This window comes from Anser cygnoides, chromosome 26 (assembly GCF_040182565.1).
Source record: "Anser cygnoides isolate HZ-2024a breed goose chromosome 26, Taihu_goose_T2T_genome, whole genome shotgun sequence".
Classification (NCBI taxonomy): Eukaryota; Metazoa; Chordata; class Aves; order Anseriformes; family Anatidae; genus Anser; species Anser cygnoides.
The window spans coordinates 4,941,872-4,962,730 of NC_089898.1; the positions used below are offsets into that span (position 1 = coordinate 4,941,872).

At 67.1% G+C, this 20,859-nt stretch overlaps 3 protein-coding genes across 3 annotated transcripts; 2 read left to right on the forward strand and 1 right to left on the reverse strand.

The window, feature by feature from the left end:
* Nucleotides 1–1,472: 1,472 nt before the first annotated feature.
* On the forward strand, nucleotides 1,473–6,819 carry DDX56 (DEAD-box helicase 56). Its single transcript, XM_066983452.1, has 14 exons — nucleotides 1,473–1,619; nucleotides 1,700–1,858; nucleotides 2,907–3,067; nucleotides 3,154–3,324; nucleotides 3,894–3,984; nucleotides 4,096–4,340; nucleotides 4,726–4,848; nucleotides 5,411–5,527; nucleotides 5,625–5,719; nucleotides 5,845–5,918; nucleotides 5,994–6,083; nucleotides 6,166–6,271; nucleotides 6,415–6,512; nucleotides 6,610–6,819. Exons 1-14 carry the CDS (start codon nucleotides 1,572–1,574, stop codon nucleotides 6,688–6,690), a joined length of 1,659 nt encoding a protein of 552 aa, XP_066839553.1. The 5' UTR covers nucleotides 1,473–1,571; the 3' UTR covers nucleotides 6,691–6,819.
* Nucleotides 6,820–6,969: 150 nt separating this feature from the next.
* Nucleotides 6,970–17,364, forward strand: NPC1L1 (NPC1 like intracellular cholesterol transporter 1). Its single transcript, XM_066983451.1, has 19 exons — nucleotides 6,970–7,970; nucleotides 8,140–9,665; nucleotides 10,335–10,435; nucleotides 10,725–10,897; nucleotides 10,976–11,104; nucleotides 11,187–11,369; nucleotides 11,786–11,900; nucleotides 12,016–12,143; nucleotides 12,553–12,690; nucleotides 12,943–13,032; nucleotides 13,329–13,519; nucleotides 13,597–13,724; nucleotides 14,743–14,863; nucleotides 14,958–15,013; nucleotides 15,083–15,233; nucleotides 15,752–15,983; nucleotides 16,634–16,747; nucleotides 16,861–17,023; nucleotides 17,115–17,364. Exons 1-19 carry the CDS (start codon nucleotides 7,917–7,919, stop codon nucleotides 17,222–17,224), a joined length of 3,903 nt encoding a protein of 1,300 aa, XP_066839552.1. The 5' UTR covers nucleotides 6,970–7,916; the 3' UTR covers nucleotides 17,225–17,364.
* A 734-nt stretch (nucleotides 17,365–18,098) lies between these two features.
* On the reverse strand, nucleotides 18,099–20,130 carry MRPS24 (mitochondrial ribosomal protein S24). The gene is made up of 4 exons (XM_066983453.1): nucleotides 20,073–20,130; nucleotides 18,775–18,861; nucleotides 18,565–18,676; nucleotides 18,099–18,449 (listed from the first exon to the last, which is right to left on the reverse strand). Exons 1-4 carry the CDS (start codon nucleotides 20,103–20,105, stop codon nucleotides 18,166–18,168), a joined length of 516 nt encoding a protein of 171 aa, XP_066839554.1. The 5' UTR covers nucleotides 20,106–20,130; the 3' UTR covers nucleotides 18,099–18,165.
* Between the last annotated feature and the right edge of the window lie 729 nt (nucleotides 20,131–20,859).

Genomic DNA, 20,859 nt, shown 5'->3' on the forward strand with positions numbered 1-20,859 from the left:
GGTTGGGGTTCTTTAGTGTGGATGAAGGGCCTTTTTGGGGTGCTTTTTGGGGGAGGGGGTGTTTTTTGGGGCATTTTAAGGTGGATGAGGGGCCTTTGGGGTGCTGTGTGTGGGGTGCTTTTTGGGGTGGGGGGCATTTTGGGGTCCTTTAGGGTGGATGAGGGGCCTTTTTGGGGTGCTATGTGCAGGGCTACTCCTTTGAGGCCAAGAAGCTGGTGTAGGTCCCCCGGGGGGGCCACCCCAAACCCCAGGTTCCCCCCCGAACCCGTGGAGCTGCGGCCCCGCAGAACACCAGGGGGCTGGAGGGGGGCTGGGGGCACGCTGCCCGCACCCAATGCAGGGTTTTGGGTTTTTTGGGGGGGATCAATAAAGGCTGTGGGGTCCGTGGGCGTGAGCTGGAGGTTTTTGGGGTGCTGGGGGGGTGTGGAGTGGGGGGGGGGACTTTTGGCATGAGGGGATTTGGGGGTACTTTATGGTGCATGGGGGACATTTGGGATACTGTGTGCAGGGCACTTTTTGGGGTGGGGGGACTTTTTGGGGTACTTTAGGGTAGATGAGGGGCCTTCTTGGGGTGCTGTATACAGGGTGCTTTTTGGGGTACCTTGAGGGGGCTGAGGGGCCTTTTTGGCATGCTGTGTGTGGGGTGGATTGGGGTGAGGGGGCTTTTGGGGTAGGGGTGCTTTTGGGGGTACTTCAGGGTGGATGAAGGGCCTTTTTGGGGAGCTGTGTGTGGGGTGCAGGTGCTTTTTGGGGTACTTTAGGGTGGATGAGGGGCCTTTTTTGGGGTAGGTGTGTTTTTGGGGATCCTTTAGGGTGGATGAAGGGCTTCTTTTAGGGTGCTGTAAGTGGGATGCTTTTTGGGGTTGGGGTGCTTTTGGGGGTATTTTAGGGTAGATGAGGGGTCTTTTTGGGGTGGGGGTTCTTTTTGGGGTACTTGAGTGTGGATGAGGGGCCTTTTTGGGGTGTTGTGTGTGGGGTACAGGTGCTTTTGGGGGTACTTTGGAGGTGGGCCTTTTTGGGGTGCTGTGGGGGGTGCTTTTGGGGGTGGGGGGTGCTTTTTGCAGTACTTTAGGGTGGATGAAGGACCTTTTTTGGGGTAGGAGTGCTTTTTGGGGTCCTTTAGCGCGGATGAGGGGCTTCTTTTAGGGTGCCGTAAGTGGGTGCTTTTTGGGGTTGGGGTGCTTTTGGGGGTATTTTAGGGTAGATGAGGGGTCTTTTGGGGGTTGCATTTGGGGTGGGGGGTGCCTTTTGGGGGTACTTTAGAGTGGATGTGGTGCCTTTTTGGGGCGGGGGTGCTTTTTGGGGTACTTTAGGGCGGGTTGGGGGCCTTTTTGGGGTGGGTGTATTTTGGGGTGGGTGTATTTTGGGGTGGCTTTACTTTTGGGGTGGCTTTACTTTTGGGGGTCCTGTAGTGCAGCCGAGGCGCGCTCTCCGCCCCAAACACCCCTCCCTCGAATCGCGACCCCCACGGGGGGTGCCCCCCCTTTCCCCCAGCACCCAAGGGTGCCCCCGAGCCCTCCACACCGCCAGGGGGCGGCGGAGGAGCCTTTTCGGGCCCGCTCCCAGCCGAGATGGCGGCGGCCTTCGAGCACCTGGGGCTGGACCCGCGGCTGCTGCGGGTACCGGGGGGGGCTCGGGGATAACGGGGGGGTCCCGGGGGGGGTGTCCGGGTTCCCCCCGTAACGCTCCGTCCCCGCAGGCCGTGTCGGAGCTGGGCTGGGCCGCCCCCACCGCCATCCAGGCCCAGGCCATCCCCGCGGCGCTGGAGGGCCGCGACCTGCTGGCCCGGGCCCGCACCGGCTCCGGGAAGACGGCGGCCTACGGGCTGCCCCTGCTGCAGCGCCTGCTGCGGGCCGCGGTGAGGGGCCGGGGGGAGATGGGGGGCGTGGGGGGCCGAGAGGGGTGGGGGCACCCTGGGGTGGGGGCTGCGAGAGGGATGGGGGCCATGTGGGCACCCTGGGGTGGGTGGGATCCGTGGGGTGGGGGCTGAGAGGGGGAATGGGGGCGTCAGGGGGAGTGAGGGGGAATTGGGGGGCTGGGGGGGGCTGATAGGGATAGGGGCACCCTGGGGTGTGTGGGATCCGTGGGGTGGGGACTGAGAGGGGGAATGGGGGGGCTGGGGGGGGGCTGATAGGGATGGGGGCACCCTGGGGTGTGTGGGATCCGTGGGGTGGGTGCTGCGAGAGGGATGGGGGCCATGTGGGCACCCTGGGGTGTTTGGGATCAGTGGGGTGGGGGCTGAGAGGGATGGGGGCACCCTGGTGTGTGTGGGATCCTTGGGGTGGGCACTGATGGGAGTAAGGGTTTGGGGGTGTTGGGCGTGTGGGTGGGATCCTTGGGGTGGGTGCTGATAGGGATGGGGGCCACGTGGGCACCCTGGGGTGGGTGGGCTCCTTGGGGTGGGAGTGGGGATGTCGGGCACGGGTGGACTCCGTGCGGGGGTGTGGGATCCATGGGGGGGGGGCTGAGAGGGATGGGGGCACCCTGGGGTGCATGGGCTCCATGGGGTGGGGGCTGGTGGGAGTGGGGGTCTGGGGGTGTTGGGCGTGGGTGGATGCTGTGGGGTGTGGGTGCTCCATGGGGTGCCTGGCAGCACGGGGGAGAATCGGGGCGCGCAGGCTACTTAGAGCATCATGCATGGGGTGGGGGTCTCCATGGGGTTGAGGGATCTCCTTGGGGTTTGGGGGACTCCGTGGGGTGCCCGGGGGGCTGTGGGGTTTGGGATCTCTGTGGGGTTTGGGATCTCTGTGGGGTTTGGGGGGCTCGGTGGAGTTCGGGGGCTCCATGGGGTACCCGGGGTGCCATGGTGCAGCTCCCCCCCGCCTGCTGCCTCCGTCCCCTTGGTCCCCGCTGCGCCGGGGCCGGGTGGCGCTGACGGTGGCGGTGCTGGGGGGGGGTGTGTGCAGGCACCGGGTGCGGCAGCGCAGGCGGTGCGGGCGCTGGTGCTGGTGCCCTCCAAGGAGCTGGGGCAGCAGGTGGTGCTGAGCCTGCGGCAGCTGGCGGCCTTCTGCGCCCGCGAGGTGCGCGTCGCCGACATCTGCGCCCACACCGACCTCGCCGCCCAGAAGTGAGTGTCCCCCTCCGCTTGTCCCCCGTGTCCCCCTACTTGGGGGTGTCCCCGAGCTGGGCGGGTGACCCCCCCGTGTCCCCAAGGCCAGTGCTGATGGAGCGGCCGGAGGTGGTGGTGGGCACGCCGGGCCGGGTGCTGGCGCACCTGGAGGCGCGCAGCCTGGTGCTGCGGCACTCGCTGGAGCTGCTGGTGCTGGACGAGGCCGACCTGCTGCTCTCCTTCGGCTTCGGCGACGACCTCAAGGCCCTGCTCTGGTAGGGGAGGGGGGTGGGGGGGCGGGGAGGGGGGGGGGCTGCAGGGGATGGGGTTTGGGGGGATGTGGGGGGGCCTTGGGGAGGTTTGGGGGCGCATCCGTGACTATGGGGTGCTGCCGGGGATGGGGGCTGTGGGGACACAGGTAGGGGTTTTTGGGGGGGCATTGTGGAGGTTTGGGGGCGCATCCAGGACTGTGAGGTGTTGGTGGGATTAGGGGAGGTTGTGGGGATGTGGGGAGGGGTTTGGGGGGGGCATTGTGGAGGTTCAGGGGCATGTCTCCAACTGTGGGGTGTTGGTGGGGTTAGGGGAAACAGTGGGAACATGGGTGGGGGTTTGGGGGTGCATTGTGAAGGTTTGGGGGCATATCCCCAACTGTGGGGTGCTGCTGGAGTGAGGGGACTTGGGGGGCACAGCCAGGGGTCTCGTGGGACGCTCTGTGGGTTTTTGGAGCACAGCCGGTGCTGGGGGGGGGCTTGGGGTGCACCCCCAGGCCGGGCAGGCATTGTTAGGCCAAGGGGAGGGGGCACCCCACTACGGGGCCAGCGCTGAGCCCCCCGTGCCCCCCCAGCCACCTCCCCAAGATCTACCAGGCGCTGCTCGTGTCGGCCACCTTCAACCCCGACGTGGAGGCGCTCAAGGAGCTGGTGCTGCACAACCCGGTGAGCGGGCACGGCGGGGGGCTCGGGGTGGGCACAACAACCCTAGGGGCACAATTTAGGGGATCTGGGGGGCTTCCCCACCTCCCCCCAGCTCTGATGTTTTGGTCGCAGGTGATAGTGCAGCCTCAGGAGCCCCGGCTGCCGGGCAGCGCGCAGCTGCAGCAGTGGGTGGTGCGCTGCGACACGGAGGAGGACAAGTTCCTGCTGCTCTGCGCCCTGCTGAAACTGGCGCTGCTGCGGGGCCGCGCGCTGCTCTTCGTGGGCGCCCTCGCCCGCTGCTACCGCCTCAAGCTCTTCCTTGAGCAGTTCGGCATCGCCGCCTGCGCCCTCAACTCCGAGCTGCCCGCGCGCTCCCGGTACCCGCAGCCGGGACAGGGATGGGGTGCCCGGTGGGGCAATGGGGGGCTTGGGGAGCCAGGCTGCTGGAGGGTGGGGTGGGGGAACGCGAGATATGCTTTTGGGGGCATCCATGGGGGATGGGGTGCTCCTGGGTGCCCCTAAAAGGCTGGGAGGGCGGTGGGGTGCGGAGGGATGGGGATTGCCCGCGGGGTGTTTGTGGGGCACGCTCGCCTCGGGGGACAGCCTGGTGGCTGGGGACACGGGGTGCCCCGGGGTGTCTGGGGGAAGTGGGGTGTGCTTGGGGTGCCCAGGGTAACGCCCATGGGGGGCCCTGCGTTGGGTAGAAGCGGGGTGCTGGCGGGGAGCAGGCGCTGGTGCTGAGGGCCACCCGTGTGTCCCCAGGTGCCACGTCATCACCCAGTTCAACCGCGGGCTCTACGACTACATCGTGGCCACGGACGAGGAGGCGCTGGAGGCGCCCGCAGGGCAGCCCCCACAGAAGAAGCGGAAGGGCGCTGCCGACAGGTGAGCGGGCACCCATGGGTGCCAGCGGGGCGGGGCCCAGGGAACGGGACCCAGGGTCTGGAGCGGGGTCCCTGTGCCCCCCACGGGATCCCTGTGTCCCCCCCAAGGTCCCTGTGCCCCCCGAGGTTCCCTTGCTCTACGGGGTCCCTGTGCTGCAGGGATGTCCTTGCTCTGCCCGTCCCCATGCCCAGCGTGTCCCTGTGTCCCCCTGCTGGGGAATTTTCTCTTCTCCAGGTGGATTTATGCCAAGGGGAGGTCCCGGTGTCTATGCCCAGGGATCTCCCTGTCCCCAGGCTGTCCCCTTGTTCGTGGGGGGCTCCTTGCCTCAGGGTCTCATGTCCCCGTGGCCCTGGGTGTCCCCATAACCATGGGCATCACTCGGGGGTGTCCCTGCATGAGTGTCCCCGTGCCCAGGGAGATCCTCCCCTAAAGCGTCCCCATGCCCACGTGGGTGTCTGCCCCAGCTGTCCTCATCCCCATGGGTGTCTCCTTAGCCCATGGGGGCCGCGAGTCCCCCCAGCATCCCCTTTCCACCCCCCCCCATGACATTTTTCCCCCCCAGCAAGGGCAAGGACCCAGAGTACAGCGTCGCGCGGGGCATCGACTTCCAAAACGTGGCCACCGTCATCAACTTCGACGTGCCGCCGACGGTCGAGTCCTACATCCACCGCGTGGGCAGGTCCGGGGGGCTTGGGTGCTCCGGGGGGGTGCTTTGGGGCAGCCTTTTGGGGGTGCTTGGGCGGGCGCCCCACTGCTGCACCCCTCCGTGCCCACAGGACGGCCCGCGCGGACAACCCCGGCACGGCGCTCACCTTCGTGCTGCCCGAGGAGTGGGACCGGCTGGCGCAGATTGAGGACAGGCTTGCTGGAGGTCAGGGGGGGCTTTGTCACCGCGGGGTGGGGGGCACTGGGTGCCAAGCGACATCGTGGGGGTGTCCCCGAGGGCGCCGGGGGCACGGGCGTGTCCCCAGGGAACGTCCCCGTGTGTGTCCCCAGAGAACGGCGGGTCCATGCTGCAGCCCTACAAGTTCTGCATGGAGGAGATCGAGGGCCTGCGGTACCGGTGCCGGGTGAGCGCGGGTGGGGACGGGGACGGGGGGGTGGCGGCGGTGCCCCCTCCCCGGCTCTGACCCCAAGTCCCCCAGGACGCCATGCGCTCCGTCACCAAGCAGGCGGTGAAGGAGGCTCGGCTGCGGGAGATCAAGGAGGAGCTGCTCAACTCTGAGAAACTCAAGGTACCCCCGGCATCCCGAGGGGGGTGTGGGGTGGGCGCGGGGTGCCGGGAGCCCCCCCCTCACGTCCCCTCCCTGTACCCAGACGTACTTCGAGGACAACCCCCGCGACCTGCACGTCCTGCGCCACGACAAGCCGCTGCACCCCGCCATCGTCAAGCCTCACCTCCGCAATGTGCCCGACTACCTGGGTACGTCCCGCGCCCGACAGCAGCTTTTGGGGCAGGGTGGGGACACAAGACCCCAAAACGGTGCCTAGGGAAAAGGGGTGCAAGGCTAGGGGGGCGTTCCTGGGGAGCGCTTCGCCCTCTGATGTCCCGCTCTGTGCCCGCAGTGCCTCCCAGCCTCCGCGGCATCGCCAAGCCCAACCTGAAGAAGCACAAGCGGCTGCGGCTGCCCCACGCCGGTGCTGGCCGCCGCGGCGGCCCCACGGTGAGTGCGGGACAGCCGTGACCCCCCCGGGCATGGGGGGTACCCACCTGTCCCCTGCTTTTTTAGGGTCTGACGCCGCTTTTCTCTGCCCTTACAGGCACGCCGCAACGCCAACCCACTGCAGAGCTTCAAGTACACCCGCCAGCGCGCCAAGCACCGTGCCGCGAAGTCCTCCTGAGCCCCCCCTGCCCCCCAGGGGCTGTGCCGGGGACCACCGCAGCCGCCTCGCGGCCCCCCTGGCGGATGGGGTGTCCCCGTGCTGTCCCCTGTGGGCAGCCGCGTGCAATAAAGGTGCCGGTGGGCTGTGCCAGCCGTGTGGCGGGGTGCTTCTCCTGCCGGGCAGCGCGGTGCCCGCAGGCTGCGTGACGGTGGCAGGGGCACAGGGGAGGGTTGGTGACGCAGGGGTGGGAAGCCTCAGATGCGGGACAAAGGTGCCAGCGCGTTATCACCCCCCCCTTATCAATAGCACGGCTGTAAACTGGGCCAAGGGTACAGCACACACAGCAGTGCCATCTTCGGGGCCCCCCCGTCCCCTCGAGGTGCCCGTCACCCCCACACCGACACAGCCGCGGTGCCCGCCGCCCGCTGGCATCCGTCCCCAGGGCTGGCGCGCGCCCGTTCCCTGGAGTCTGGCACCCGTGTGCCACCAGCACAGCGCCTTCGGGGCGCCCGAGTTCGCCCTGTGCCTGCCTGCCCTGTGTGCCCAGCCCTGCCCGTGGCGTGCGAGACGGGTGGCAGCGCCGCGGTGCCCGTATCGCCCACCGTTGCCTCTTATCGGGGCCTCGGCCTGTTATCAGGGCTGACGCTTCTCCAAGGCTGCCCAGCGGCCCTGAACCTTCCTGGCAGCTCGGTGGGGCAGAGGGCTCTGAGGCGGGCACGGCAGCCCCGTTTCTGTTAACAGAAGCAGTTTTAGCACCCGTGGGGCAGGCAGGGAGGCAAATCCTGTTCCTTCTTGCCCTCGTTTACTGGGCACATGCTGTGGGGCACGCTTCGGCACCCCGGGGTGCCTGCCGCTCCCTGTGCCAGGCAGGATGGGTTTCCCACGGCTGGCACAGCCTCTCCGCCACCTCCTTGGGTGTTCCTGCGAACCCGCGGGGACGTCCCCGGTGGGTACAGCCCTGCCAAACCACGTAGGCACAGTGCAAAACTCCCCGTCGGTGGTGACTCAGGGTGCCCACTCCCTCGGGCAGGGGAGCACCCAGGTGTCGGGGCACCTCCCTGTTGGGATGCGCCAGCTGACAGTGCCGATCGATCGGGGTTAATGATCACAGCGCCTTTACAGCTCCGGCGCCGGCTGATTGGCCTCGGTGCTATCAGGCCAGAAGACCTCACAGGCGGCAGCCGCCCAAGGGATACGGGGTCTTACAGGGGCTGGGCGAAGCCAGCAGCACCCTTTTGCCCACGATGGCAGCGTCCCCGGTGCTGGCTGGCGCGGTGCTTGGCACCCTCCTGGCGCTGGTAGGTGCTTCGGGGTGGCCGAGTGCGGTGAGGTTTGGAGGGGTGGTGATGGCAGGGGGACACCCATGGGTGCCGGGTGCGTGGCACCTTTTGGGAGAGGACGGGGGCACCGAAGTGAGCTGGCTCCCTGCGGGCTGAGCCCCCACGCGCCCCTCTCCTCGCCCCGCAGGCCGCACCGGAGCTGACGCCGATCCACCGTGCTGGCTACTGTGCTTTCTACGACGAATGCGGGCGCAACCCCGAGGTGAACGTCTCGCTGGTGTCCTCCAACGTGCCCTGCCTGTACAACCAGCCGGCGCGGCTGGCCACGGGCGCGCTGCTGCAGCTGCTGCGCTCCGTCTGCCCCGAGCTGGTGCGCGGGGACAACGATACGCGGGTGTGCTGCACGCTGCGGCAGCTCACCGCCCTGCAGGTCAGCGTGGCCCTGTCCGGCACCGTGCTGGCCCGCTGCCCCTCCTGCTCCCGCAACTTCGCCAACCTCTACTGCAACAACATCTGCAGCCCCGACCAGAGCCTCTTCACCAACGTCACCCGCATTGTCAACCGCACCACGGTGCTGGGGGTGCGGCAGGAGGCCGTGGTGGAGTACCAGTGCTTCTACAGCCAGCGCTACGCCGACGCCGCCTTCGACTCCTGCAAGGGCGTGCGGCTGCCGGCCACAGGGGGCTACGCCATCGACACCATGTGCGGCATCTACGGCGCCCGGCTCTGCACCACGCAGCGCTGGCTCGACTTCCAGGGTGACAAGAACAACGGGCTGGCCCCGCTGCAGATTGACTTCCAGCTGGTGCCCAACGGCACGCAGCCCGGCGACGGCATCGAGCCGCTGGACGAGCGGGCGTGGGGCTGCAACGAGGCGCTCAGCTCCGACCAGCAGCCCTGCTCCTGCCAGGACTGCGCCGAATCCTGCCCGCCCGTGCCCGCACCGCCCAGCCCCGCGCCACCTTTCCGCTTGGGTGCCGCTGATGGTGCTTTGGTCATCTGTGCGATGCTCTTCGGCTTCTTCGCCCTCGTCTTCCTCACCGCCTTGATGTGCCGCGGGAAGAAGAAGAAGAAGAAGGCGGTGCTGGCTCCTCGCAGGGGCTGTGCGGTGCGGTTGGGCACCTGCAGCCACCGCTTCCTGGCCGGTATTTTCCGCCGCTGGGGCACGCTGGTGGCCGGGCACCCGCTGCCAGTGCTGGTGGTGGCGGCGGTGGTGGCGGCCGGGCTGTCAGCCGGAATGGCGACCCTGCGGCTCACCACCGACCCCGTGGAGCTGTGGTCGGCGCCGGGCAGCCAGGCGCGGCAGGAGAAGGCGTTTTACGATGAGCACTTCGGGCCCTTCCTGCGCACCTGCCAGGTGATCGTGACAGCGCGGGACCAGCGCCCGGGGGCCACCTACGACTCGGTGGTGCTGGGCGCCAAGAACTTCAGCGGGGTGCTGTCGGCCGAGGTGCTGCAGGTGCTGCTGGAGCTGCAGGATCAGCTGACGGGGGCGAGCGTCTGGATGCAGGAGGAGGGCAGGGAGGTGACGCTGCAGGACGTCTGCTACGCGCCCCTCAACCCCTCCGGGCCCAGCCTGGCCGACTGCTGCATCAACAGCGTGACGCAGTACTTCCAGAACAACCGCACCCGCCTGGCCATGGTGGCCACCCAGACCGTGGGCAAGGAGACCGGCACCGTGGACTGGCACGATCACCTCATCTACTGCGTCAAGTGGGTGCCCGCGGGGCCGCCTGCGGGGTGCTGGGTGCTGTGTGGGGACGGGGATGGTGGTCTGGGGGCTGGGGTGATGGCTGGGGGGTGATGGACACGGTGCTCGGCTGTGGGGTCAGGGTGATGCTCATGGGGTGCTGGATGTTGGCATAGCGCTTGTGGGGTGCTGGGCTGTGAGGTCAGGGTGATGGCTGTGGGGTGCTGGACACGGCACAATGCTCATGGTATGCTGGGCTGTAGGCTCAGAGTGATGCCTGTGGAGTGCTGGATGTGGCACAAGGCTCGTGGGGTGCTGGGCTATGGGGTCAGGGTGATGGCTGTGGGTTGCTGTTGTAGTGTGATGGCTGTGGGGTGATGGGCTATGGGGTCGGGCTGATGACCGTGGGGTGCTGGACATGGCACGGTGCTCATAGGGTGCTGGGCTGTGGGGTCAGGGTGCTGCCTGAGGGGTGCCAGACACGGCAAGGTGCTTGTGGGGTGCTGGACCATGGGGTCGGGGTGCTGCCCGTGGGGTGCTGGACACGTTGCGGTGCCCATGTGCCGCCTGTGGGGGTTCAGGCTGCGGGGTCAGGGCGATGCCTGCCAGGAGCAGGGCTCGGTGCCCGCAGGCTGTGGGTGGCAGGGGGCACCAGGCGCAGCCCCCACTCACCAGCGCCGTGTCCCCGCCAGCTCCCCACTCTCCTTCAAGGACATCACGTCGCTGGAGCTGAGCTGCATGGCTGAGTACGGGGGGCCCGTCTTCCCCTACATCGCCCTCGGCGGCTACCCGGGTGAGTGGGGGGGACTGCGGGGTGGGGTGGGGGGCAGTGGGGTGGGGTGGGGGCAGTGGGGTGGGACAGGGAGGAATGGGGTGTGATGGGGTAAAATGGAGTGGGGATGGGATGCGATGGGGTGGGATGGGGTGCAGTGGGGTGCGATGGGGTGCATTGGGGTGGGATGGGGTGCACTGGAGTGAGATGGTGTGCAATGGGTTGGGATGGGATGTGGTGGGGTGGGATGAGGTGCAGTGGGGTGGGATGGGGTGCACTGGGGTGCGATGGGTGCAATGCCATGCCGCAGACTCCGAGTACACGCAGGCGGAGGCGCTCATCATCACCTACTCCCTCAACAACTTCCCGCGGAGCGACCCGCGGCACAAGTGGGTGCTGAGCTGGGAGCAGCGCTTCCTCGAGGTGGTCCGCGACTTCCAGCGCAACCACAGCCAGAACCTCTCCATCTCCTTCATGGCTGAGGTACGGTGCACGGCCGGTGGGGCTGGGGGGCACCCAAGGGTGCCCCGGTGCCCCCGCTCACCCTCCCCGTGCCCGCAGCGCTCGCTGGAGGATGAGATCAACCGCACCACAGGCGAGGACATCCCCGTCTTCGCTGTCAGCTACCTGGTGGTCTTCGCCTACATCGCCCTGGCGCTGGGCGAGTACACGGCCTGGCGCCGCGTGCTGGTAACAGCCGGGGGGTCAGGGAGGGTGCCAGCACCCGAGGGTGCTCGCCGGGTGCTGAACGGGCGGCCCCGTCCTGCCGCAGGTAGAGTCGAAGGTGACGCTGGCGCTGGGCGGCATCGCCGTGGTGCTGGGCGCCGTCTTCGCCTCCATGGGCTTCCTGGCACTGCTGGGGCTGCCTTCATCCCTCATCATCCTCGAGGTCGTGCCCTTCCTCGTCCTCGCCGTGGGTGCCGACAACATCTTCATCTTCGTGCAGGAGTACCAGGTCGGCGCCACTGGGGGTCCCTGGAGGGTGCGGGGAGGTCCCCGTAGGACACCTCTAGGTGCAGGGATCATTGCGGGGTATGTGGATGTGGGGGGCAGCCTTGGGTCCCCCTGTGGGGGGGCTCTGGGGTTCTTTGGGTTCTGGGGTCCCCATGGGGCATGGCAGCACCCTTGGGTGGGGGGTCCCCAAGGGGTATGTAGGGGGCACGATTGAGCTCAAGGGGTCCCCATAGGACAAAGGGCCACCCATGGGTACAGGGGTCTCCCGGGAGTATGGCTGGGATCCCAAGGGGACTTGGGGACACGAGGAGGTCCCCGGGGGACGTGCGGGTGTCCCGCTGTCCACGTGGCAGCACCCCCAGCTGCCAGGTGCCCGTAGGCAGGGCAGGCACTCCAACCTCCCATCCCGGCCAGCAGCAGTCGCAGCGGGAGGCGGGCGAGACGCGGGAGCAGCACATCGGGCGGGTGCTGGCGCAGGTGGCACCCAGCATGCTGCTGTGCAGCCTCTCCGAGGTCATCTGCTTCCTCCTGGGTGAGTGGGGACAGGGGTGCCCCCGGCATCATGCACCCAAGGGACAGCGTGTGGCCGCAGGGCCACGGCACAACCCAATGGCGTTGCCGGGGTGCTGACGCCGGGGTGCCCGCAGGCGCCCTCTCCTCCATGCCCGCCGTCCGCACCTTCGCCCTCACGGCCTCTGTGGCCATTGCCTTCGACTTCCTCCTCCAGATGTCGGGCTTCGTCGCCCTGCTGGCCCTCGATGCCCGCCGGCAGGAGGTACGGCACCGGGTGCCCCTGGGTCCAAGGGTGGGCATGGGGGGAGGGGGTGCAGAAGGGTGTTTGGGGCGTTGCATGGGGTGCCCATGGGTATTTGGTTACCTTGGGTGGGCGTGGGGTGCCTCTGTACCCAATGTGTGTGGGGTTGGCGTGGGGCACCCATGGGTCTTTGGGTGCCTGGGGTGGGCAAAATGGAGGGCGTGGGGTACCCATGGGTGGGAGGGTGACTGTGGTGCCCATGGGGTACCTGAAGATACCTGAGGTGCCCGTGGGGTGCCCACAGGACATGAGGGTGCTCAGGGTGGGCATGGGGATGCCTCTGTACCCAAGGGTGTCGGTGGGCTGGCGTGGGGTTCCCGTGGGTATTTGGGGGCCCGGGGGCACCCACCCACCCCAGTGGCACCCTTAGGCCGCCCGCTTCGACATCTGCTGCTGCTGTGGGACAGAGAAGGAGGGTCCCACGGGGCCGGGCTTGCGGGTGCTGCGCCCCTTCCTGAGCCACTTCTACACCCCGCTGCTGCTGCACCGCCTGATCCGGCCCCTGGTGGTCAGTGGGGAGCTGGGGGCACATGGCGGGGGGGAGGGGCTTTGGGGTATATGGGGGGACTGGGGGGTCCTGGGAGGTGGGGGGCACAGGAGGGGCTGGGGCATCTGGAGGGGTTCAGGAGTCTTGGGGAGGGGGGGATATGGGGGGATTTGGGGGCAGGCTGGGGGGCTCTGGGGGTGTTTAGGGCTCGGGGGGCTCCTGGGGGTGCCCCATGCCATGGGGTGCCCTCACGGGGCTGGGTGCTGCCCCCAGGTGCTGCTCTTCCTCTTCTTCTCCTTCGCCGGGCTCTACCTCATGCTGCAAGTGTCCGTGGGGCTGGACCAGGAGATCGCCATGCCTGAGGTGACACCCGGGGGGCAGAGACACGTGGTGACAGCAGGGTGCCCAGGGATGGGGACACGTGGGGATGGCATGGCCGCACGTATGGCCCCATGTGGGGACAGCACCGGACGAGCGTGGCCCTGTCTGGGAACTGCACAACCCAATGTGGGGCCGTGCAGACGCACCATGGCCTAGGGGACACCTGGGGACACCGAGCCCTGGTTTGGGGACACCTGGGAGCACCAAGCCCCTGTTTGGGGATGCGGGCAGGGCTGGGTGCCCCCACCCTTACTGAGCGCAGCCTCTGCCACCGCCAGGACTCCTACATGCTGCAGTACTTCTCCGACATGAACCAGTACCTGCCCGTGGGGGTGCCCACCTACTTTGTCACCACCAGCGGCTACAACTTCTCCTCGCCCGAGGGCACCAACGGCATCTGCTCCAGCGCTGGCTGCGACAACAACTCACTGACGCAGATGATCCAGTATGCCACGCGCTTCCCCAACGTGTGAGTGGGGCGCGGGGCATGGGGCGGGCAGTGGGGCACGGCCCCACCAGCACCCTGCCAGCCCCACCTCTGCCCAGGTCCTACCTTGCCATCCCCGCCACTTCCTGGGTGGACGACTTCCTCGACTGGCTCAACCCCACCGGCCGCTGCTGCCGCATCCACCGCTTCGGGAACCTCACCGGGCAGTTTTGCCCTTCCACCAGCAGTGAGTGGGCACTGGTGCTCGCTAGGGGGGTTCCTGGGGGGGGGGGGGGGGGGGCACTGCGGTGCCTGTTGGGTGGCCATGGGGTGCCCACCATGCTGCCCACTGGGATCCCATTGGGTGTCCCCTGGGCGTCAATTCGGTTCTCATTGGGTGCTGCGATGGTGCCCATTGGATGCTGTGATGGTGCCCATTGGTTCCCACCATGAAGCCCATTGGGTGCCTATGGGGTCCTATTTGGTGCCCACCAAGTTCCCATTGGGTGTCCATTGGAATGCCTCTGGGTGCCCATTGAGCTCCCATTAGGATCCCATTGCATTTCCATTGGGATCCCATTGAATTCCCAGTGGGATCCCATTGAGTCCCCATTGGGTGCCCATTGACTTCCTATTGGGATCCCATTGAGTTCCCATTCAGTGCCCATTGGGATCCCATTGAGTTCCCATTGGGATCCCATTGAATTCCCAGTGGGTTCCCATTGGGATCCCACTGAGTTCCCATTCGGTGCCCATTGAGTTCCCACTGGGATCCCATTCAGCTCCTATCGGAATCCCATTGAGTCCCATTGGGTTCCCACTGAGATCCCACTGAGTCCCCATTGGGTACCCATTGACTTCCTATTGGGATCCCATAGAGCTCCCACTGGGTTCCCATTGGGTGCCCGTTGTTCCCAATGGGATCCTATTTAATTTCCAGTGGGATCCCATTGAGTTCCCCTTGAGGACCTGTGATGGAGCCCACTGGGTGCCCACCACGGGGCCCACTGGGTGTCCATTGGGTGCCACTAGGCGCCCGCTGGATTCCCACTGGGTGCCTGCAGCAGTGCCCCTTGGGCACCCACCACGGGGTGTGTTGGGTGTCTACTGGGTTCCTCCCGGGTGCCCACCCTGGGGTCCATCGGGTGCCTGCCACGGTGCCACTGGGTGCCCATTGTTCCCATGGGGGGTCCACGGGGTGCCTGCCGCGGCACCCTTGGGTGCTTACCCTGCTTCCCACTGGGTCCCCATGGCCGTGCCCACAGATGACATCAGCTGCGCGTTGGGGCAATGCCTGAATGCCACGCGGCGGCCGACGGTGGAGGAGTTTGAGCGCTTCCTGCCCTGGTTCCTCCACGACCTCCCCACCCTGCAGTGCGCCAAGGGGTAGGTGCCACCCCAGGGTGCCGCGGCAGGTCCCCAGGGTGGGGCTCAGTGCCCTCTGCGCGGCCACGGGTGACCCGTTTCCCCCTCCCCACAGCGGCCTGGGTGCCTACGACACGGCAGTGAGCATGGATGCCAACGGCACCATCGTGGGTGAGTGCGGGGGGGGTGGCACGGGCTGGGGGCACCCCAGGGTGCCCGGCTGAGCCCGCTGCCCCCCAGCCTCGCGGTTCATGGCGTACCAGCGGCCGCTGCGGACCTCGCAGGAGTACACGGCGGCGCTGCGGGCCGCCCGCGCCCTGGCTGAAAACATCACCGGCACCCTGCGCCAGGTGCCCGGCACCGACCCCGATTTCCGCGTCTTCCCCTACACGTAAGCCTCCTGGGAGGGGTCGGGATAGGAGGAGGTGCCCCCCGGGTCAGGGGGGGCTCAGGGTGGGTGCCCAGTGCCCAGTTTGGGGTCAGGGTGGCCATTGAGGGCTCAGCATGGGTGCCCGGTTAGGGGTGCCCCAGTTTGAGGTCACTGTGGGTGCCCCCTGCCCAGTTAGTGGTCAGGGTGCCCATTTAGGGATGCCCAGCCTGTGTCAGTGTGCATGCCCTATTTTGGGGTGCCCCACTTTGGGGTGCCCAGTTAAGGTCCAGGGTGGGTTCCCCCTGCCCAGTTAGGGATCAGGGCACCCAGTTAGGGGTGCACAGTTGGGTGTCAATGTGGGTGCCCTACTTCGGGTGCCCCACTTTGGGGTGCCTGGTTCAGGCTCCACGTGGGCACCCCAGTTCCTTACTGGTGTAACGCTGGAGCCCAGTTCACAGCTGGGCTCTGGGGGTGCCGGCCCGGGGCAGGGGTGCCTGGTGGCCACCCCAGGGTGCCAGCAGCGATGACGATTCCGGCAGGGTGACGTACGTGTACTACGAGCAGTACCTGACGGTGGTGGGCGAGGGCCTGTTCACGCTGGTGCTGTGCCTGGTGCCCACCTTCCTCGTCTCCTTCGTGCTGCTGGGCATGGACCTGCGCTCCAGTGTCGCCACCCTCATCACCATCACCATGATCCTGCTGGACACCGTGGGCATCATGGCCCTCTGGGACATCCCCTACAACGCCGTGGCCCTCATCAACCTCGTGGCGGTGCGGGGCGTGCGGGGTGGCACGGGGACATGGGGCACAGGAGGTGGCATGGGGACATGGGGAACAGGAAGTGGTAGAGGGACCTGGGGCACACAAGAGGTGGCACAGGGACCTAGGGTGCACGGGGCTGGCATGGGGACCTTGGGGATCACAGGAGGTGGCACATGGACATGGGGCACAGGTGACATGGGGACCTGGGGCACAGGAAGTGGCACATGGACACGGGGAACAGGAGGTGGCACAGGGACCTGGGGCACACAAGAGGTGGCACATGGGCACGGGGTGCAGGAGGTGGCATGGAGACAAGGAGCACACGGGAGGTGGCACGGGGACCTGGGGCATACGGGGTGGCACATGTCATGGGGCACAGGTGACATAGGGACCTGGGGCATGGGAGGTGGCACATGGACATGGGGCACAGGTGGCACGGGGACATGGGGCACACAGGGTGACATCAGCACCTGTGGCTTGGTGCTACCTGCGGTGGCACAGGGACCTGGGGACACACGGTGACACGGCAGCTTGAGGACCTGGGGCACGCAGGGTGCACGAGCATCGTGGGCACCCCACTCCTCCCCTCATCCCCAGCCGTGCCAGCCCTGGGGAGCCACCCACGGGTGCCCTCCCTGGTGACACCGCTGTCCCCACAGGCCGTGGGCATCTCGGTGGAGTTCGTGTCCCACCTCACCTGCGCCTTCGCCCACAGCACCAAGCCCACCCGCGTGGAGCGCGCCGCCGAGGCCACCATCACCATGGGCAGCAAGGTGGGGGCGGCACGGCCGCGGGGGCACCCCAGGGTGCTCTCCCCTCACCGGTCACCCAAGGGTGCGGGGCACATGGGGTGGCCCAGCTGTGACTGACCCTGTTGTGGCCGCAGGTGGTGGCCGGGGTGGCCATGACCAACCTGCCGGGCATCGTGGTGCTGGCCTTCGCCAAGGCGCAGCTCATCCAGATCTTCTTCTTCCGCCTCAACCTCATCATCACCCTCGCCGGCCTGGCGCATGGCCTCGTCTTCCTCCCCGTCCTGCTCAGCTACATGGGTAAGGCCCCAGGGGACGGTGCCGTGACACCAGGGGACACCAGGGTGGTGGAGGGCACGGCCACGGCACTGACCCCATTGTTTCCCCGCAGGACCCAGTCCCCGGGCGACACCAGGGGACAGCAAGGACAGCGCAGGGCCAGACATGGGGCTGGCCCTGGGCAACCCCTACTTCGAGGGCTCGGTGCGCCAGCGGCGCTGAGCCCCCACCATCCCCCGCTGTGCCCCATCCTGCTGCTGCTTTTTATACCGCGGTCGTATTTAAACTGGTTTTCTCAGAGCCAGTGACTGGGTTTAACTGGGCAGGGCGTGGGCACGCAGCATACAGAAAAATGCATCGGCTTCTGCGGTGTCACCGCGTCTGTGCGGGGACGGGGACGGGCGCGCAGGGCACGGTGGCACCGGTGGGGATGGGGACACGTGGGGTGGCACGGGGCATCACGGGGATGGGGTCCTGTGGGGCACACGGGTGGCACGGGGGTGGGGCAGCGTGGGGACAGGGCCACGTGGGGATTGTGGGGACAGGACCTGTGCGGATGAGACGCACGGACGCGTTGGGGACAGGCCACATGGATATCTTGGGGACAGGACTTCTGGGGCACACAGACGTGATGGGGACAGGGCCACCTGGGATGCATGGACATGTTGGGGACAGCACCACCTGGAGCACATGGACGTTGTGGGGACAGGGCCACAAGAATAGTTTGAGGACAGGACACACAGGTGTTGTGGGGACGGGGCTTCATGGGGCTGAAGAGCATCGTGGGGACACTGCCCTATGGGCACACAGGTATCATGGGGACAGGACCATGCAGGGCACATGCATGGGCCACATAAAGTCCCCAAGAAATCAAGACCCCATGGGGCACACAGGCAGGGTGGGGACAGGTCACCATGCATCAAGACCCCACAGGATACACGGGCACAACTGGGACAGGTCCCATGAAATCACAACCTCATGAGGCACATGGGCACAATGGGGACAGGTCCCATGGGATCAAGACCCCACAGGACACATGGCCAGGGTAGAGACCAGACCTCCCAAAGACCCCAATCCTCAAAGACCCACACCCAGGGGGGCATGAAGCCTCGTTTTATTCCTCCTCACCGCCCCCAAACCCACCCCAAGCCCCCCGGCGGGCCCTACAGCCACTTGTAGACCACCTTGGCAGGCACTATCTGCACCTCGAGGCGGACGGGGCACTTGTAGAGGTGCGAGAGGAGGGTCTCGGCGTAGCCCACCAGGAAGCAGAGCTTGGCGGGGGCCAGGTGGGGCAGCAGCAGCAGGCAGCCCACCAGGGTGTTGGCGCGCCGCTTCAGCACCACCTCGTCGGCCAAGCACCCGGGGAAGGTGCCGTGGAAGAATTTGCGCAAGAAGACGTCCTCCACCGTCCTCTCCGCCGCCCCGAATTCCCCGTCCAGGTTTCCTACGAGGGAAGAGGGCAACACGGTTGGAGGGGGGGACTGGGACGCTGGGATGGCGTGCCGGTCCCCCCCCCCCCCCATCCAACCGTGTCGCCCAAGGGTGACACGGTGACTTACCGGTGTGCAAGGACAGCCAGCCCTTGCGGTGGGCGATGTAGTGGGGTGGGTGTGCCTTCTCGTAGGTGATGGGCTTGTCCCCTTTCCCCACGCGCACCCGCGCCGCCCGCGTCTGCCAGGGAAGGTGGCATCAGAGCGGGGACCGGCCCCGTGGGACACGGGATGGTCCCTGAGGGACATGGGGATGGGGACACTACCGGTGGTGCTTACCTTGAGGCAGGCAGGGGTGGCGTGGAGGTGGCGGGTGGCAGTGAGGACGGGGATGTGGCCGAGGATGGGGATGCCACGGGGCGCTGCCTGGTGGGGTGGGAGGGGGTGAGGAGCACAAGGTGGCCCTGGTGTCCCCCCAGTGTCCTGGGACAGCTTGTGTGGGGTCCCCAGGGCCACCACTACTCATAGATGGTGTCCCCATAGACTTCTGTGCACGGTGTCCCCTATAGCTGGTGTGCCCAGAGCCACCATTCCTGGACACCCCCATACCTGGTGTCCCCCATGTCCCCAGAGCCACCATTCCTGGACACCCCCATACCTGGTGTCCCCCATGTCCCCAGAGCCACCATTCCTGGACACCCCCATACCTGGTGTCCCCCATGTCCCCAGAGCCACCATTCCTGGAGAACCCCATACACGATGTCCCCATAGCCTCCTGTGCCTGTTGTCCTTTATACCCAGTGACCCCAAAGCCACCATTCCTGCTCCCCCCCCCCATACCTGGTGTCCCCCATACCCCAGAGCCACCCTTCCTGGAGCACCTGGTGTCCCCAGAGCCCCAAGTGCTTGGTGCCCCAGGTGCGTCCCATGTCTGCTGTCCCCACGCCTCATGTCCCTGGTGTCCTCACAACCCTAAGTGTCCCCATACCCAGTGTCCCCACACCTGGTGTCCCTGGTGTCCCCATACCCCTATGTGAACCCACGCCTCGTGTCCCCATGCCCCATGTCCCTGCTGTTCCCATACCCACTGTCCCCATACCCCTAAGTGTCCCCATGCCCCGTATCCCCATGTCCTTATACCTGGTGTCCCCATACCTGCTGTCCCCATACCCCTAAGTGTCCCCATCTCCAGTATCCCCATACCTGGTGTCCCCATAACTGGTGGCTCGAGCCCTAAGTGTCCCCATGACCCGTGCCCCCATGTCCCCATACCTGATGTCCCCATGCCCAGTGTCCCCATGCCCCATGTCCCTGGTGTCCCCATACCTGCTGTCCCCATACCCCTAAGTGTCCCCATACCCCTAAGTGTCCCCATAACTGGTGTCTCGAGCCCTAAGTGTCCCCATCCCCAGTGTCCCCATGACCCGTGCCCCCATGTCCCCATACCTGATGTCCCCATGCCCAGTGTCCCCATGCCTGGTGTCCCCATGCCCCATACCCGGTGTCCCCGTACCCCTAAGCGTCCCCATGCCCGGTGCTCCCCGTCCCTAATGTCCCCCTGTCCCCATCCCCGCTGGCCCCCGTGCCCCCCGTCCCCGGTGTCCCCGCGTCCCCCCGCCCGGCCCCGCCGCGCTCACCCTCAGCGCCAGGGCGGCCGCGGCCGCCGCCATCTTGGGACGGGGGCGGGGCCTGGGGGCGGTGGCAGCGCCCCCTGGCGGGCGGGAGGGCGGGGGGCACTGGGGGGGCACTGGGGGTACTGGGGGGCACTGGGGGGGCACTGGGGGTACTGGGAGCACTGGGGGGGCACTGGGGGTATTGGGGGCACTGGGGGGGCACTGGGAGGGCACTGGGGGTACTGGGAGCACTGGGGGTACTGGGAGCACTGGGGGGGAACTGGGGGGGCACTGGGGGTATTGGGGGCACTGGGGGAGCACTGGGGGCACTGGGGGTACTGGGGGCACTGGGAGGGCACTGGGGGTACTGGGGGCGTTAGGGGTACTGGGGGTACTGGGAGCACTGGGGACACTGAGGGTACTGGCTACTGGGAGCGCTGGGGTGCTGGGAGCTGGGGACATGGAGCACTGGGGCACTGGGGGCATTCGGGGCACTGGGAGAACTGGGAGCACTGGGTGCACTGGGGGTATGGAGATCGTGGGGGATACTGGGAGCACTGGGGGTACTGGGGGCACTGGGAACTGGGGACACGGAGCACTGGGGGCACTGGGAGCACAGGCTATACTGGGAGCACTGGAGGCACTAGGGAGGTACCAAGCACTGGGAGCTGGAGACACGGGGCACTGGGGGCACGGGGGGTACTGAGGGCACTGGGGGCACTGGGCGCAATGTGAGCACTGAGGGTACTAAGAGTACTGGGAGAACTGGGAGCACTGGGGGTATTGGGGCCACAGGCTATACTGGGAGCAC

Bases quoted from the DNA above. Each gene is read 5' to 3' on its own strand.
- NPC1L1 (XM_066983451.1), top strand. From the start codon at position 7,917: ATGGCAGCGTCCCCGGTGCTGGCTGGCGCGGTGCTTGGCACCCTCCTG. The intron at 7,971-8,139 runs GTAGGTGCTTCG...CTCGCCCCGCAG, and splicing joins TTGGCACCCTCCTGGCGCTG to GCCGCACCGGAGCTGACGCC. The intron at 15,234-15,751 runs GTAAGCCTCCTG...CGATTCCGGCAG, and splicing joins TTCCGCGTCTTCCCCTACAC to GGTGACGTACGTGTACTACG.
- MRPS24 (XM_066983453.1), bottom strand. From the start codon at position 20,105: ATGGCGGCGGCCGCGGCCGCCCTGGCGCTGAGG. The intron at 18,862-20,072 runs GTGAGCGCGGCG...CCACCCCACCAG, and splicing joins CGGCCGCCCTGGCGCTGAGG to GCAGCGCCCCGTGGCATCCC. The intron at 18,450-18,564 runs GTAAGTCACCGT...CTTCCCTCGTAG, and splicing joins CTGGCTGTCCTTGCACACCG to GAAACCTGGACGGGGAATTC.
- DDX56 (XM_066983452.1), top strand. From the start codon at position 1,572: ATGGCGGCGGCCTTCGAGCACCTGGGGCTGGACCCGCGGCTGCTGCGG. The intron at 5,528-5,624 runs GTCCGGGGGGCT...CCGTGCCCACAG, and splicing joins TACATCCACCGCGTGGGCAG to GACGGCCCGCGCGGACAACC. The intron at 6,084-6,165 runs GTACCCCCGGCA...CCCTGTACCCAG, and splicing joins TCAACTCTGAGAAACTCAAG to ACGTACTTCGAGGACAACCC.